General features: G+C 31.1%; 1 protein-coding gene across 1 annotated transcript in view; it reads left to right on the top strand.

Annotated features, from left to right (window-relative positions):
* The window catches only part of Lac (septate junction protein lachesin), a 72,130-nt gene that overhangs the window by 41,038 nt on the left and 16,264 nt on the right, over positions 1–14,828 (top strand). The window contains exon 4 of the mRNA XM_072525665.1: positions 7,969–8,160. Within this exon, the coding sequence (XP_072381766.1) occupies positions 7,969–8,160 (192 nt within the window). The remainder of the gene's footprint in view (positions 1–7,968; positions 8,161–14,828) is intronic.

Genomic DNA, 14,828 nt, shown 5'->3' with positions numbered 1-14,828 from the left:
TTAAACTATTTGCATTAACTTTGTTTTCGTCGAGCCAATCGACATTAGATGATTTTTCATTGCAGTGCACAATGTAGAGCACAATGCTAACTATTGTGGGATGTGAAATAGATCTTACTGACTGCATTATACTGATGGATAAAAGAAATCATAATGCATCTGCTTAAACCCTTCCAGTGGAGGCGACAGATCAACGGACAACCTCACAAGAAGTGATGAGAACTGGTGAAAACATGAGCTTGCTTGGTATTTGAAGAATTGGGCAAGGTGGCGGCAGAAAATTCGTAAAGATAAATTTCAGTGCAGTCCTCGAGTGACAACAGGAGAATTCGTCCACGCGTTTAATCACTTGCGATGAATATTTTCTACTTTTCCAATTTATTTCCAGATTAGGTTCTACTGGATCCTGCAAGTTATCTTCAGGCTTTCTATGTTCCGCCGAAACATCGCAGTTGTCAATTTTCGCGTTTTTTACAACTTTTGATGACATACAGTTCACTTTAACAATACTGACTACAGCAATTTGTTTCTGTGTTTTACTGGCAACAAAAACCAAATAAAAAGGACATACAATACAGTCGAAGGATTCCTCGTAAAACATAAACAAAAAGAACAAAATTACAATATTGAACAATACAATCGAGGAATTTCCCGTAAAACATAAACGAAAAGGATTGTCAACTTGGAAGATTTGAATTCCATAGTTTTTTTATTTAAGTAAAAAAATAATGTTACGTGGCGCGTTGTTCGAACCCCCTTTCCGCCACTGTCTTCTTCTTCCTCAGCTTTTCTCTTTTCAGAGGTCGCTGTCCCTACTCTTCGTCACCACTTATTTCTGTCCATCGGGTCTTCTTCACCTAAGGCGTTCTCTCCCAAGTCCTCTGCCACACAGTCCTTCCATCTTCTCCTCGGTTTTCCTCGACCTCTTCTTCCATCAACTTCTAACAGCTCTATCCTTCGTCTCACATAGTTTTTATCTCTACGTCTGACATTACCAAATCATTGCAGTCTTTGTTCTTGAATCTTTTTTGAGACTAATAACCGTAACACCGTAACATTTTCATTTCAGCTACCTCCATCTTCTTTTCCTGGATCTTTTTCTACAGGCCACACTTCACCGCTGTACACCAACGCAGGTCTCACTACACTATTATATATCTTCCCTTTCAACCTTTTCCCGATTTTTCGATCACAAAGTACCCCGCTCATTCGCTTCCAGTCAAACCAACCAGCCTGCACCCTGTGGGCAAGTTCTCGATCTACTGCCCCTTATAAAATAAAAATAAAAACGTTTATTGCCCTAACATAATTTTTATTTCACACTTAAGATACTTCAAAGCTAAGATATTATAGTCTTCTTTCTGGACGTCCTGCTTCTGCACCGCCTACTGGTTAAACTGCTTCTTCTCGGACCTTGGATTTTTCTGTCATGGACTCATTGGCATCTTTTTCTGTAGGTACTTGATTTCCTGCATCGTACCTACTTTCCTGTTTGGTTACTTGTTTGCTGTTTGTCCCCTGTAACGCATTGTATCGTTTTATAAGACCCCCTCTCTTCCAAATTACGTTACGTAATACTTGAACGACTCCTGAAAGATGTTATTGCACTGTTCATTACAGATGTTCATTTTCTGCTGAATGTGTTCTTACATTTTAGCTATGCAAGCGTCTTAGCTTGAATTTAGTTCAGGAACATGTCTCGAGATTTAAGTTTCGAGAAATAAACGGAGCATAGCTCTATTAAAATGACTACACAAGAAACAATCAATATTAGTTTCCCCATAAATTAAAAACGTCTTGTTCTTGACCTTGCGAAGATGTGCAGAAGGCATACAAACATAATATTATTATGTACAATTATAAAATAAAATATGTACAGAATAAAACAGTTTCAAATAAAATGAAACGTATTCTAAAATAAACCAAAATATACTTCATTCACAATTATTATAAGAACTGACTTATGCAGAATTTAAAAGTATCCCGCTGATAAAGTCGAAGCCATAAAGGGATTTGCCTCTTCAGGTAAATAGTAAAAAGGGCCGGCTTAACGAATTTTATATTTTATTTGTCATTTACATTACATATTTAATTTAAATAAATATCTAGATAATTAAGGGAAAAAATACATAAACTGATGGAGTATTAGAATTAATTAATTATTATATTTTCTGTCTCGATTCTTTATTAAATATATCCAAATTTTGAAAGTCATAAACAATTTTTGTTTTATTAAAAAAATTGCAAGTGAAATAATAAAATGGTGAAGTGAAAATTAAAATGAATTAATGTAGATATATACATATAGCTAAATATGATTATATTTTATACTTCATGTAAGGAAAGAAGTATTTTAATTGTTAATAAGGTATAAAGTATGTCTGAAAAAGTTGGCAACAAATGAGAAATTTCTTTATTATTAATTTCATGAAAAAAACTATTCTTCATAAACATTTCTGCATTTCATAGAAATCAATAATCAAATTTATAAAAGTTTAAGTGGTATACACCGAAAATCAAAAATATTGATTTATGCTTAAAAGTGAAGTGCTTTTAAATTTAGGTGCAGCATAAAATGTTATTTTAATTTGGTTGTAGGATTTAAAAATTATTTTTAAATTTAGATTCATGGCCTTTTAATGATGATCAGTAGGTGCATTAATTTTTAATTTTATTTCTAATTTACCTTATTCAATATACAAAATCAACAAATGCAAAAGTATTTTTTTATTTACTTTTTACTTTAAATGTATTATTTAATTATTAGAAGGCCATGGATCTAAACTTGGACATAATTTTTAATAGCTACAAACATTTTAAAATTACATTTTCTTGCATATCTAAATTTAAAATCACTTTCCTCTTCAGTATTAATTAATAATTTTGATTTTTCCTATCTACCACTTAATATTTTATAAGATTATCTGTTAATGATTTTTATGTGATGCATAACCTTTAATGAAGAATAATTTTTTTTCGTAAAGGACTTTACTAAAGTAACAAGACATTTACTTAACACAGACACTACACAATACTCCCCTGAGTTAGTGATAAGTTATAGTCTAAAAAAATCATTATGAAATTGACTGGCGAATGTGAAAACTAGTGCCAATAGAACACAAAACACACACAAAACATTTTCTTCGTTGAGACTTAAAATAATGATTAATAACAATAATTATGGGAAATTTGTATGTTTATAAAAAGAGTTTTTTGAAATTATGCTTGAATGATAATATTTGATCTGATTATATATACCTATATACAGTCGTGCTATGCATGGCTATTATGCCGGTCCTGGCAGTTTTGGTAGCTGTGATAATTATACAACAATAGAGTATTTACAAGGGATTATTCAGTTTTACAGCTGTTATTAAAATAACTTTTATAATGAGACACTAAATTTCTGGATACAGTATACTTAAAATAGATTTTAAAATCACGGAGGTGTAAGTGGGTGATCAAATTATTAGAGCCACTCCAGAAAATTTTACTTTTTGTTTAATAATGGTATGTAATTGAGTTATAAAACATATTTTTATACCAGATTCTATTTTACTGTGATTTAGAACCTTATAAAGTTTACACAAATATATAAAAAAAAAACGAGTAATTACATAAAAACAATTAAAATTATGCAAGCCTTGGTAGTGTTCCCCTTTGCAGCAATGACTGCCCGGTACCTTCTTAGTATACTTTCTATGCATTTCTGGCAACTTTGTTGAATTGTTCCACTCCTGTGCTACACTGCTATTAAGCGCTCGATCAATTGACGCTTTGTGGTTATAATTTCATTAGAAATTTCTTTCTTCATGAGCTTCGAAAGATTTTCTATTGGATTCAGATCTGGCGAATTGCCAAGCCAGTTAAGCACCTTTATCTGGTTGTCAGCAAGGAATTTTGTAACAGTTTTTGTCTTGTAACAAGGCGCCGAGTCATGCAAAAACGAGTCATTGTTCGTTCGACAATGTAGAGTCTACCATTTCCTTGACTGCTTATGACAGACCACACCATGATGTTCAGGGGGTGCTTTATCGTCCTTACAATACAATCCGCTTTATATTTTATTTCCAGGTCTTCTTATAAATTCAGCTCTATCCATGAGGATCCGCACAGTAGATTCATCCGAAAAACAAACCTGGAATATTATTATTATTTTAGAATTATGGACAAATTGATCAACTGTAAACTACATAAAAGAAAAACAATGTTACGTAATGTTATTTACCTGATTCCAATCATCAATGATTCAATCCTTATCGTCTTTTTTTCTTCATGGCTGGTGTGAGTAGCGGCTGTTTTGCGGCGCGACAGGTTGAACACCCCAGATCTTGTATTCGCCAACGAGCTATCATTGGTGAAATATTGATGCCAGACTCCTACTTCCTTTTCATTAAAATCCTTCGAGGTTGTTTTCTGTTTACCAATAAAATATCTCGAATTTTTCTTTCATATCGCGGTGTTATTTTTTTTTCGGCCACCTTTTTGTTTGTTCCGTGGGGTCAAAGCCAAATGTTTTTCTTTATACGGTCCACAGTTGCCCTTGAAACTTTATAAATTTATACTGTTTTTCTGTTGAAGTGATTAGTATTCAATAATACAGTTTTTATTTCCGCTATTTTCCTTGGTGAAATGTCTTGGTGAAATGGTGAACATGCAATGTTTACTAAATTCACAAAAAATAGTATACGACTGTCAGCATATCACTAGAGAGCAAAAATTAAACTATTTATTACAATTCTAAACACCAAGAATAATGAGCACTGATTTTCGCCATAGTCTTTTTTTTAGCTGCGGTAACTTCATGGACATGATTTTTTCTTGTGTTAAATAATATATGTTAGTTGTCGCAAATTTTTGATATCCATCTGGTCCAGAAGATTATAGTTATGACTAGACTTCGGCAAATATGCAAATAAAAATGTAGAAAATATGCGCATAAATATGCACGTGTTTACCCGAAAATATGCAAATATTTTACAAAATATGCATACAAATAAATAAAAAAATCGTAAAATAGTAACAATTTTATTTAAAAAAAAAGTGTACATAACTAAATATTTCCTACTATTCATTAAGATTTACATTTATTTTAAGTAACTACATCATTTTTAAGTATGAATAAACTTATTTAGAAATATGGTAACAATAAATGACCAAGTGGTGTTCAAAATTTTCTAACAAAAACTTGTGGCTTCTGTCTGAGTACATATATTTATATATGGAAAAACTTCGTTCAACATCAACTGATGTAACGGGAGCATTTTTCAAACTAACCAAAACATTTGGTTCTAAATTAATTGTTTCCGAAATATCTCACATGTTGGTCTATCTGAAATTTCTTCTCACATGCTATCTATAAATAAAAATAAAAACCTTTATTTTAACCCAACCTTTAAAATATAAAAATATACAAGGTGTTTTTGGTTAATCAAATAACTGGTTTGGAAAAAAAAACACTCGCTAAGTGTTTTAAATGCAGTATTAATCCACAAATTAGTTTTTGTTACTAACCATTAGTACATCATATAACTTATTTTAAAATTCAACAAAAGTTTTTTTTTTTGTTAATTCAATTACAATAAAAATAATTGTGTTTTAGAATAGCTGACTTCATAAAAAAAAGTAAAGGTGAAAAATTTTTCTAAATACACACCATTGTATTGTACCACGGACAATTTTTTCTCACTAAAGGAAGCTATTTTTCATTTAAAAACAACCTACGAGTACTAAATTTCAAGTAAATACGTTTATTGGTTTTAAAGTTATTGTTGTTATTAACTAAAAGAAACCCTGTAAAGATTACCCTGTATCTCGAAAAGTAAATAAGTTTGACCCCTCATTAACTATATCGTTTTGTTCAATTTTTCGAGAAGTATCTACAGTCAAACGTTGTAAGTGTCATTTGGAAACACCCTGTATGTATGAAATATTAGATATTTAATAGAAAATATTAGATACTTACAATTTTGCCACAGACTGAACAGTAGATTTTTCCCATATCCATAGACAGCTCTTTATAAGGTTTAATCCAAGTTGAAGCACTGGTTGTTTTAGGCATTATAAAATCACAATCTTCCTTTTTGTTACGCACAACGAGTGTTTACGCTTTGAATATCAAAACAAAAATGATTTACAAATCTGAGCACCAAATTAGAAATGTTTAGGTACCTAATTCAATAAACTGGGAGATTTTGGAAAATCCCTAAATTAGGAACAAAACTATTAGCCGTTTACCTGCTGTTAAGATACAATAAATTGTAGATAGATTTGGGGATTAGATCATAAAATGCAAATGAGCGAACCCTTTGCGATTATCCAATAACTGAATGCCTCAGTGACCGAGACTTTCTAAGAATGTTGAGGGCTACTTAAATTGATCTTCTTTGAAATTGTAAATGTTTTGTACCTGTAGAGATTACGTACTTAGATCATTTCTTGATTAAAATGACTACAAAATTTTATACAAGAATTGAAATAAATTGGTATGTTTAAAAATTTTCAAATACAGTATAAAAATCTGAACTTTTATGCACTTTATGCAAACTTTTATACAAATATGCCAAAATATGAAATATTTGCATAAAATATGCACAATATGCAAAATATGCAATATGCATATTTGCCGAAGTCTAGTTATGACCTTTTACCAGTTTTTTTTACCAAAATTCCTTTTGCATTCCGAATAACTCATATTAACACTTTCTTAGACTATTTCTGGACTCTAACTCATTTCGGAACCAACACTTTTCTATATGTTGACAGTCTCCATATTTTTCCTCTATTTTTATCAATTTTTTTACTTTCGAGTTGTTTTGAGTAAATCTGGCGAATAAGTTGGATGTTGCAACAATTTTTACTCTAACCCACTGATTTTCAAGATTGTTTTATTCAACTGTGTTGTCTTTCTTGTATAAAACAAGTCTTTTCCCCTGATTTTTTATTTTCAGTTGGTCCAAAAGGTTACAGTAATGATTTGAGTTCATTATCTAGCCAGCTTTTTTTTCAAAATTCGTTTCCAATTCCAAATAATTCTATATTAACATATTCTTGGACCATTTCTGGACCCTAACTCATTTCGGAACCAAAGTACTCGGTTCACACCATTCCTGAGCTTCTTCTTTTGATTTACGATCATAGCTTATAATGAGAATAATATGCACACGAGTTGCAAGCTACGCTGGACAGACAGCACTGACAAACAATAGCATCTGAGTCACCTATTGCCACGCCCGCTGTGTTGCCACTGTTGCCAGACTATTAATTGTACTTTATAAAATGTTACAATATAATTAAATGGAAACAAGCGCATTAATTATATGATACAGCTCAATTATATACCCTTTTTGTAAAAAAAAAAAATTTACTGGGCGGCTCTAATAATTTGATCATCCACTTAGGTTTGACTTAAAAAAAAGTAGAAAGTAGTTAAAAAAGTTAAAGTAGACTCAGAGATAAAATGATAAAAACTGTATGGGAAAAAAATATTGATAAAGAATAAAAATTGAAAAGAAAGTGAATTCTTTTTAAGATAATATTAACTTACCTCAAATGTGAAGGTTAGTTACCTTTTAGGAGTAATTATGAAAAGAAAAGAATTTTAATGTGGAGAACTTATTTGTTAGAACCCCACCTTTCGGTTTATGTGAAAGTGGAGGTTACTTTAGTGACAACTGATAACAATAATTCTACCAACCAACATTAAATACTCAAGAAACATTATTTAAACGAAAAATAAAGGTGGAATTGAATTGAATAAGTAAAAAAATACAAATAGAAAACTAAATTAACGATGATCCCTACTTGTAAGAAAATTAGGAAATCTATAATGAATTAGAATCATAATACTTATTTAAAGATAATAAAATTGTACCGCTCATCACGTTACATTTTATTGTTTTCTGTTTATTTTATTTTCTTATACTCTTATATTGTATTCCTTATCTTAAACCATCATTTATTTTATAGCTGTTGAGATGGAATGCTACGCCGGAGGATATCCACCACCAAGGATATCTTGGCGAAGAGAAAACAATGCCATCTTGCCAACGGGTGGATCGATATACAGAGGAAATATTCTGAAGATAAAGTCAATTAGAAAAGAAGACCGAGGCACTTACTACTGTGTAGCTGAGAATGGAGTGGGAAGGGGAACGAAAAGTAAGATAATTTTTTTTATATAAATACTGAAAACTGCTGTTTAATATGTCAATGCACCTTTCTTAATATGCCTCATGCATCTGCGATCAAAGTGCGCAACTGGTGCCGTTTTGTAAACAATTTTGCAGTGTTTGATGTTCTTTTGACGTATCCTCATTATCACTGCTTTTTCGCTTGAAGTTGATTGACCCATAAGGGAATTTTTTTCTGGTTTCAGCTTAAGCCTTTCGCTACGCGCCAGGTATCGGTTGGGCGTTACTCATATACGGCGCCGGGAATATAATTTTGCACTTCGCGATCGAGACGGCCACTCAGTAGTTTACATTCTTTATATTGAAGTGGTTGAATCGTTTTTCCTTTGTCGGCAGTTTGTTTATATTCGTTTTATCGAACTAGTGGAATATTTTTTCGTAAAACTTAAAAAAACGGTATTCAGAAAGTACGGCGCTAGGGTGGGTCATGTGCTGCCGTGTATGTACGTCATCAGTATGAGTATTTGTGGGTCGTAACGAACATGGACGATACTAGTAAGCAAGATGGACAATGTAGAAAGTGCTATTACGATTATAGCTCTCCAAAGATGTAAATACTTAAAAATGTATGGTGACAGAACCTGAACGATGGAAATTAATCAAAGCTGCAAACGAAAATCGTACTTTTACGGCAGCAGTATCGAAAGAGTTAATGAAATAAATCAATTACAGCCATAACTTTTTCTTCCTATATGGTTCTTTTCTTATGTGTCATGTCCTAGGATTCGGCTAGCTGTTTATTTTGTACCCAGTCAGAGGCCTTCTTCAGGTCAATAAAGCAAATTTACCTTATAGTGTGTCTATTATCTACCATAGTGTCACGTGATGTCTCATATATCGCTATACGTTAATTAATAACGAATATGCTGTGTAGTGCCCTTTTGGTATTCACCTTGTTTGTTTTTTCTCTTAATATATTCTTTATTTACTTCCCTTTCATTTTCTATGTCGTATGTTAGGATTCGATCAGTCTTTATTTTGTACTCAGCCAAAGGCCTTCTCTAAGTTATTAAACCAAAATTCGTCTTTTAGTTAATCTATTTTCGCCCATAGTGGCCTATGATATCTCGTATGTAACTATACGTTAACTAAATATTGAAGATATTGAGTAGTGCCCTTTTGGTAGTCGCCTTGTTTGTTTTGTCTATCCTAATATATTCTTTATATTCTCCCCTTTCATTTAACGTATCACATGCTCCAATCGGACCAATAAAAACGGAGATATGATGTAATGTCCTTTTCACAATGCCACCATGTGTAATTTTTCTGTCTCAACATAAGCTAAAAAAAATTATGTTATGTCGACCTAATATTAATTTTTGTAATGGTATTAATCTTATATATATATATGAAAATATGAATATTATATAAATATTTAACAAAAGGTATATTAGTTTTTTGATAGCATCTTCATTTAAATTGTTGGTATAATGTTATATCACTTATAGCGTTTTTCCTTTTTCCTTTTTTTCTTTGGTAGCTCGTGTAACTTCTTCTATGTGTATAGTCAGTTTCTGACACTTCTCTATTTGTTGATGTACATCTATTCTTTTATCATCAAATATATCTTATGAATATTGTTTATATTCCTTTAGGTTTCAATTTGACTACGATGTTTTTCTTAGTCATTCTAGATAAATGTTTAGGTTTCCTTAGTTCAGTGGCTTCTTTATGTATAATTGGCTATATTTGAATTTGACTAACAAATATTCTACATATTTCTTTTGTTGTATTCTTGGCGGAAGTCAGCTTTTCATGTCCCTGTTGAGTTCTTTGTATCCCGTCATGATTTGGTTTTGTTTTTTGCAATTTGCTCATTAAAGTTAATTTTATCAATATGTATATGAATATTCACTAGTGGGTGGAAATTTTTCTGTGAAATGTCTACTATATTTCCTGGAATAATTGTTTATAGTTTGTTTTATTTAATTTAATTAATTTAGACGGTTTTTTTAACATTGGGATTTCTATTGGTCTATGTATCATACTATATACTCACGAACTGGTTTATCAAATGATTTTTTTAAATAACAATATTTCCAATCGAAGCTTTTTTTGATGATCAATTAAAAACCGCACAGATAAATATGTAAAAATATACAGTAAGTTGTTATTCCAGATTATAATTGTTATACGTTGGGTATTTCCAGACTGTGTTCGATTTTTATTTATTATGCTGCCACAGTCAGAAATTAAGCAATAGTGTTTACTTATTAATAACAAGTATTTATTCTGGGGCAAATATTATGATACAAATATTTTGTTTCTTGATAGCAAGTATAATTAATTAATTTAATATATCTTTTTTCCATTCAAAGTATGAAAACAGACCTTCCTTATACAGTAGGCATCAAATTTAATCAAAAAGAATTGATTTTGAAATGATTAAGTTCATTTGATACTATTCTATTATAGCCAATGTTATGGACAGCTTATTACCATTGTTCATTAATCATATACATTATGAAATTGAAAAACTATCAAAAGTCAAGAGAGTAAAACACGTAAAATATTTCGAAAAACCTTCCAAATATATTACAGAATTTTCTGTAATTACTATTTAAATGGGAATAAGCCACAACTAAAGGTTAAAGTAAGTTGAGTGACGTTTCAATTTCCACTTTGGAAATCGTTTTTCTAATAAAAAAATTCTTCTAATAATTTAGTTTTATCTGACTCATTTATATAGACAATTCAGATATACATTATACATTTTAAAGTAGAAGACTTTAAAATGATATTGCCAATATTGTTGAGTTGCGTTCCCGGGGCGACTTTACTTGTAAGATAATTCATTCGATTACATGAAATCAACTTGAGAATATCCGTCAGAAAAAATTTGTTAACATCTGTTTTATTAAAAAATGATTATCCTTTATCGTTTATAAATAAGAAATTTTCAACAATTGAACGAATAGAATAGAACAACTTAGAACGAGATCCTACAGCATACACAAGGAATAATACGAGGAAAATAATAATACCATACATAAAAGGATTATCAGAAAAATTTAAAAGGATAGGAAATAAATTCAACATTTTAACAACATTCAAAACAACACATTGAGATCTATTTTGTCTAAAACCCAACCTAACAATGAACAAGAAAGGATAAAGAATTGTATTTATAAAATACCTTGTGAATGCGATCAGTTTAATTTAGGTCAAACATCAAGGCCATGTAAATGAATAAATGAACATCAATCTAGAGAATTTGATAGATCTCAAATATGAAGACTTCAGGGAAAAAATGTAAGTCAATTTTTAAAATTTTTGGAAAACGCGATTTTTAGATTCAAAACTTTATAATTCATAAATAAACATGCTAAAACACTGTTGTATTGAGTATTTGACAACTCATATATTACAGAGTATGATATTATAAAACTGAAATTCTGATGTACAGTAGGTAACAAGAGAAATTATAAAAAAACATCCAAAGGTCTGGAGGAAAAAGGCAAAAACGCTGTAATTGACAAAATATATTAATTCAACGAAAGAAAAAAAATAAACAGAACTAGACTTGTTTAACTTAACTAAAGCTAAAAACATTAATATTATCTGTTAAATGAATCAACAACATTGTAAAATCCTTAAGATGAAAAATAAGTCATGTTTTTTTTAGGTAATCAAAATACATTCTTCCTTTTTCTGAACAAAATTTTTTTAAAACTTGGAGATCTTTGTATTTTGCCATTGGAATGGGCAGTGACTCAGTATAGGATCGAGAAGGAAAAACGAATTCTTTTCCAGTATACGGTGGTTCCCTACTAGTCACTTTTTTGTTAATGACAGCAGAAACCATTGTTCCATTGTAGGTGTCTCTGAAATAAATTAGTCTGGGATGTTTCTTTGAAATGCTTAATTCTCTTATTGGTCTAGTTTTAAAAGGTGCTTTTGTAGCATACATAGGTGCAAGAAAAGTGTCACAGCTACGCACCAAGTAGTTATCAACCACTTCTACTTTATAAGGCGCTGGTTTTTGACGAGCCAATCGTAACACTGCTTCCCAATTTTCTGGGGTTTCTGCTGCACTTTTTTGGTTAACGATACCAAAATCTTTATCCTTCTCCATGTAGGAGTGACCTCTTATAGGAAAGGTCACTAAAATAGAGTCAAATCTGTTTATTTTATGGACTAAATAATGTAGAAACCGGAATACCGTCCAATTTTTATTTTCCAGGGTACGAGTACATAACAACATCATTATCACTAAGTCGATGGACATTAAAGGAGTAAAAAGACAAACTGCCTTTTATAATACACGTCGTTGCTCGTAATATTAGGCATTGGAAGGTTTTTATTATAGTCCATGGCTATGAATTCATATTCTCTTGAGTTCCTTGCTCGTAGTTCAGCTTTTGCTTTTGTTTGTAAAATGTCTGTGCTTTCAGCAAGTGAAGTTTCTGTCCTGTTTTAAGTTTATCAATTAATTTTTCATCTTTACATTCCCTTATTTTTATTTTGGAAGCATCACAAATGCTGCAAGTGTCGGTTCTGAGATACCCAAAGGAGATATTAAAGCGTGTGTTGAATGTTTTTCTATATACTTCATAGCACACTGCTCTATCGGGATGTTTCTCAAGGAACATTTTGTACATATTTTTAATGTTAAGTTCCTCTGGAAGGTACTTCCTGCTAGATTTTTTTAGGCTGTAGTGACTCATGCGCCCTTTGAATGATTTTATGTGATTTAAAATTAACTGCATAGTTTCTTCAGACATTTTATTGGGTTTTGAGCCATGTTTACCTCTATTGTCCTTAGCAATTGTACCATGTTTTAGGGCTTTTTGTACAGTTTGTAATCTTCTTGTGGATATGCCATGAAGAGCAAAAAAAGCTTTTTGACAAACCTGAACGTCTTTTGCAGGTGATGTATGCCCCTTATCATTAGTTACCGCGAGGCGAATTCTGTAATAAAAAGACCCATCTTTTACGTTGCAATTCTCTTCGTCTTTTCTTGGCCTTCTTTGAGTTACAAGAAGTATAGATATTAGATCACCCAAATACACACTTTGCTCGTCCCAATTCAGCATAGAATTAAAATTACGAATAATTGTATTTCTTTGTTCAACCGTTATATTTTCAAAACACTGATAACGTTTGCAACGGCAGTCCTCGCCTGTTTCGTGAGTTTGCACTTTTAGCGCTTTAGCTACATCACGTATTCGCCCAAAACTGTTTCGTTTTCTTGTAGTTTTTGACTGTAAAGCCTCTTCAATTTCACTGTCCTCACTTTCCATATTAATAAACAATAGTTCAAACTTACTAAACGTTAAAAAACAAAATGTGATTATGATAAAAATGATACTAAAATAAACAACTTATATGAATGCTGAACACTGAGACTGTGACTTACCGTTGTAAATTGAAATTGTCCCTACGGACAGGCGCATTGAGCACCTAAATCTGACTTATAGCATTGTTGCCTAGTTTAACCTTGACTTGCAGCGCTCCTCCATTGTACATCATTATTTTATTCGTTTGTAACGTTTGACTTATTGCACTTTTATTTTGTTTGATATTTGTTGATTGTACTACGTGTATCCAAGTATCGAAAAATGTATTCATCAAAAAATCGATAAAAATTGACTTACAGCGTTTTTCCCCTGTAGTCTTCATATGTAAACAAGCATGGGATAATGAACATAAGGTTAAATGGAATGATTCAAGTATAGTCCTAAAAGAAACGGATGGTAAAAAGAGAAAAATCAAAGAAGCGTCTCTAATGAGACCAATTGTGTCGCAAATTCCTCGGCAGAATGTAGTAGGATCTGGTTACCCAGATTAAAAGAGGAAGTTATTACAAGGAAAATACCAGTATTAGTAAGTTAGTAACATATCGAGAATACATCATTTATATTTTTTAAATAACAAAGATATAAAATCAGAATTTGGGGTTTATTAAAGGTAAACTAAATGTACGACCAAATACTTACCATGTCGAGATAGTATTATGAAGTTTTTTTCCTGGTTTTGAAGCCATAATTTACTATGGAATCATTAACAGGAGAATTTTACTGTCATCATGGCATGTGGTTGTTTTTTTAAAGACAAATTACATGCTATGATTTTATCTGACGGATATTCTCAAGTTAAAGTTGATTTCATGTAATCGAATGAACTATCTTACAAGTAAAGTCATCCCACGAACGCAACTCAACAATATTGGCAATATCATTTTAAAGTCGTCTACTTTAAAATGTATAATGTATGTCTGAATTGTCAATATAAATGAGTCAGATAAAACTAAATTATTAGAAGAATTTTTCATCAAGTAACAAAAAAATAAAATTTGTTTAATTTACTAATGTTTGTATTTTCAGAACGATTTCCGAAGTGGAAATTGAAACGTCAATAAACTTACTTTAACCTTTAATTGTGGCTTATTCCCATTTAAATAGTAATTACTTTAAAATGTCACAAGAAAATAGCTTCAGAACAATATTAAGAATTTTCTGTATGTATTATTTACGAAACGTATTTATACATAATAAATCTTTAAGAAAAATGCAGGTGATTCTAGACAAATTCCTTGTATTTTTAGTTGGCTTAGTAGTTTCGTCAAAAAATTTACCATTTGAAAACCCAAACTGATTTAAAATTAAACTTGAATCCAATGCTTAACATTTTTTT

Source organism: Diabrotica undecimpunctata, chromosome 3 (genome assembly GCF_040954645.1).
Source record: "Diabrotica undecimpunctata isolate CICGRU chromosome 3, icDiaUnde3, whole genome shotgun sequence".
NCBI lineage: Eukaryota > Metazoa > Arthropoda > Insecta > Coleoptera > Chrysomelidae > Diabrotica > Diabrotica undecimpunctata.
Note: the sequence above shows the minus strand (reverse complement) of the source record. Positions and strands in the feature narration are given on the sequence as shown.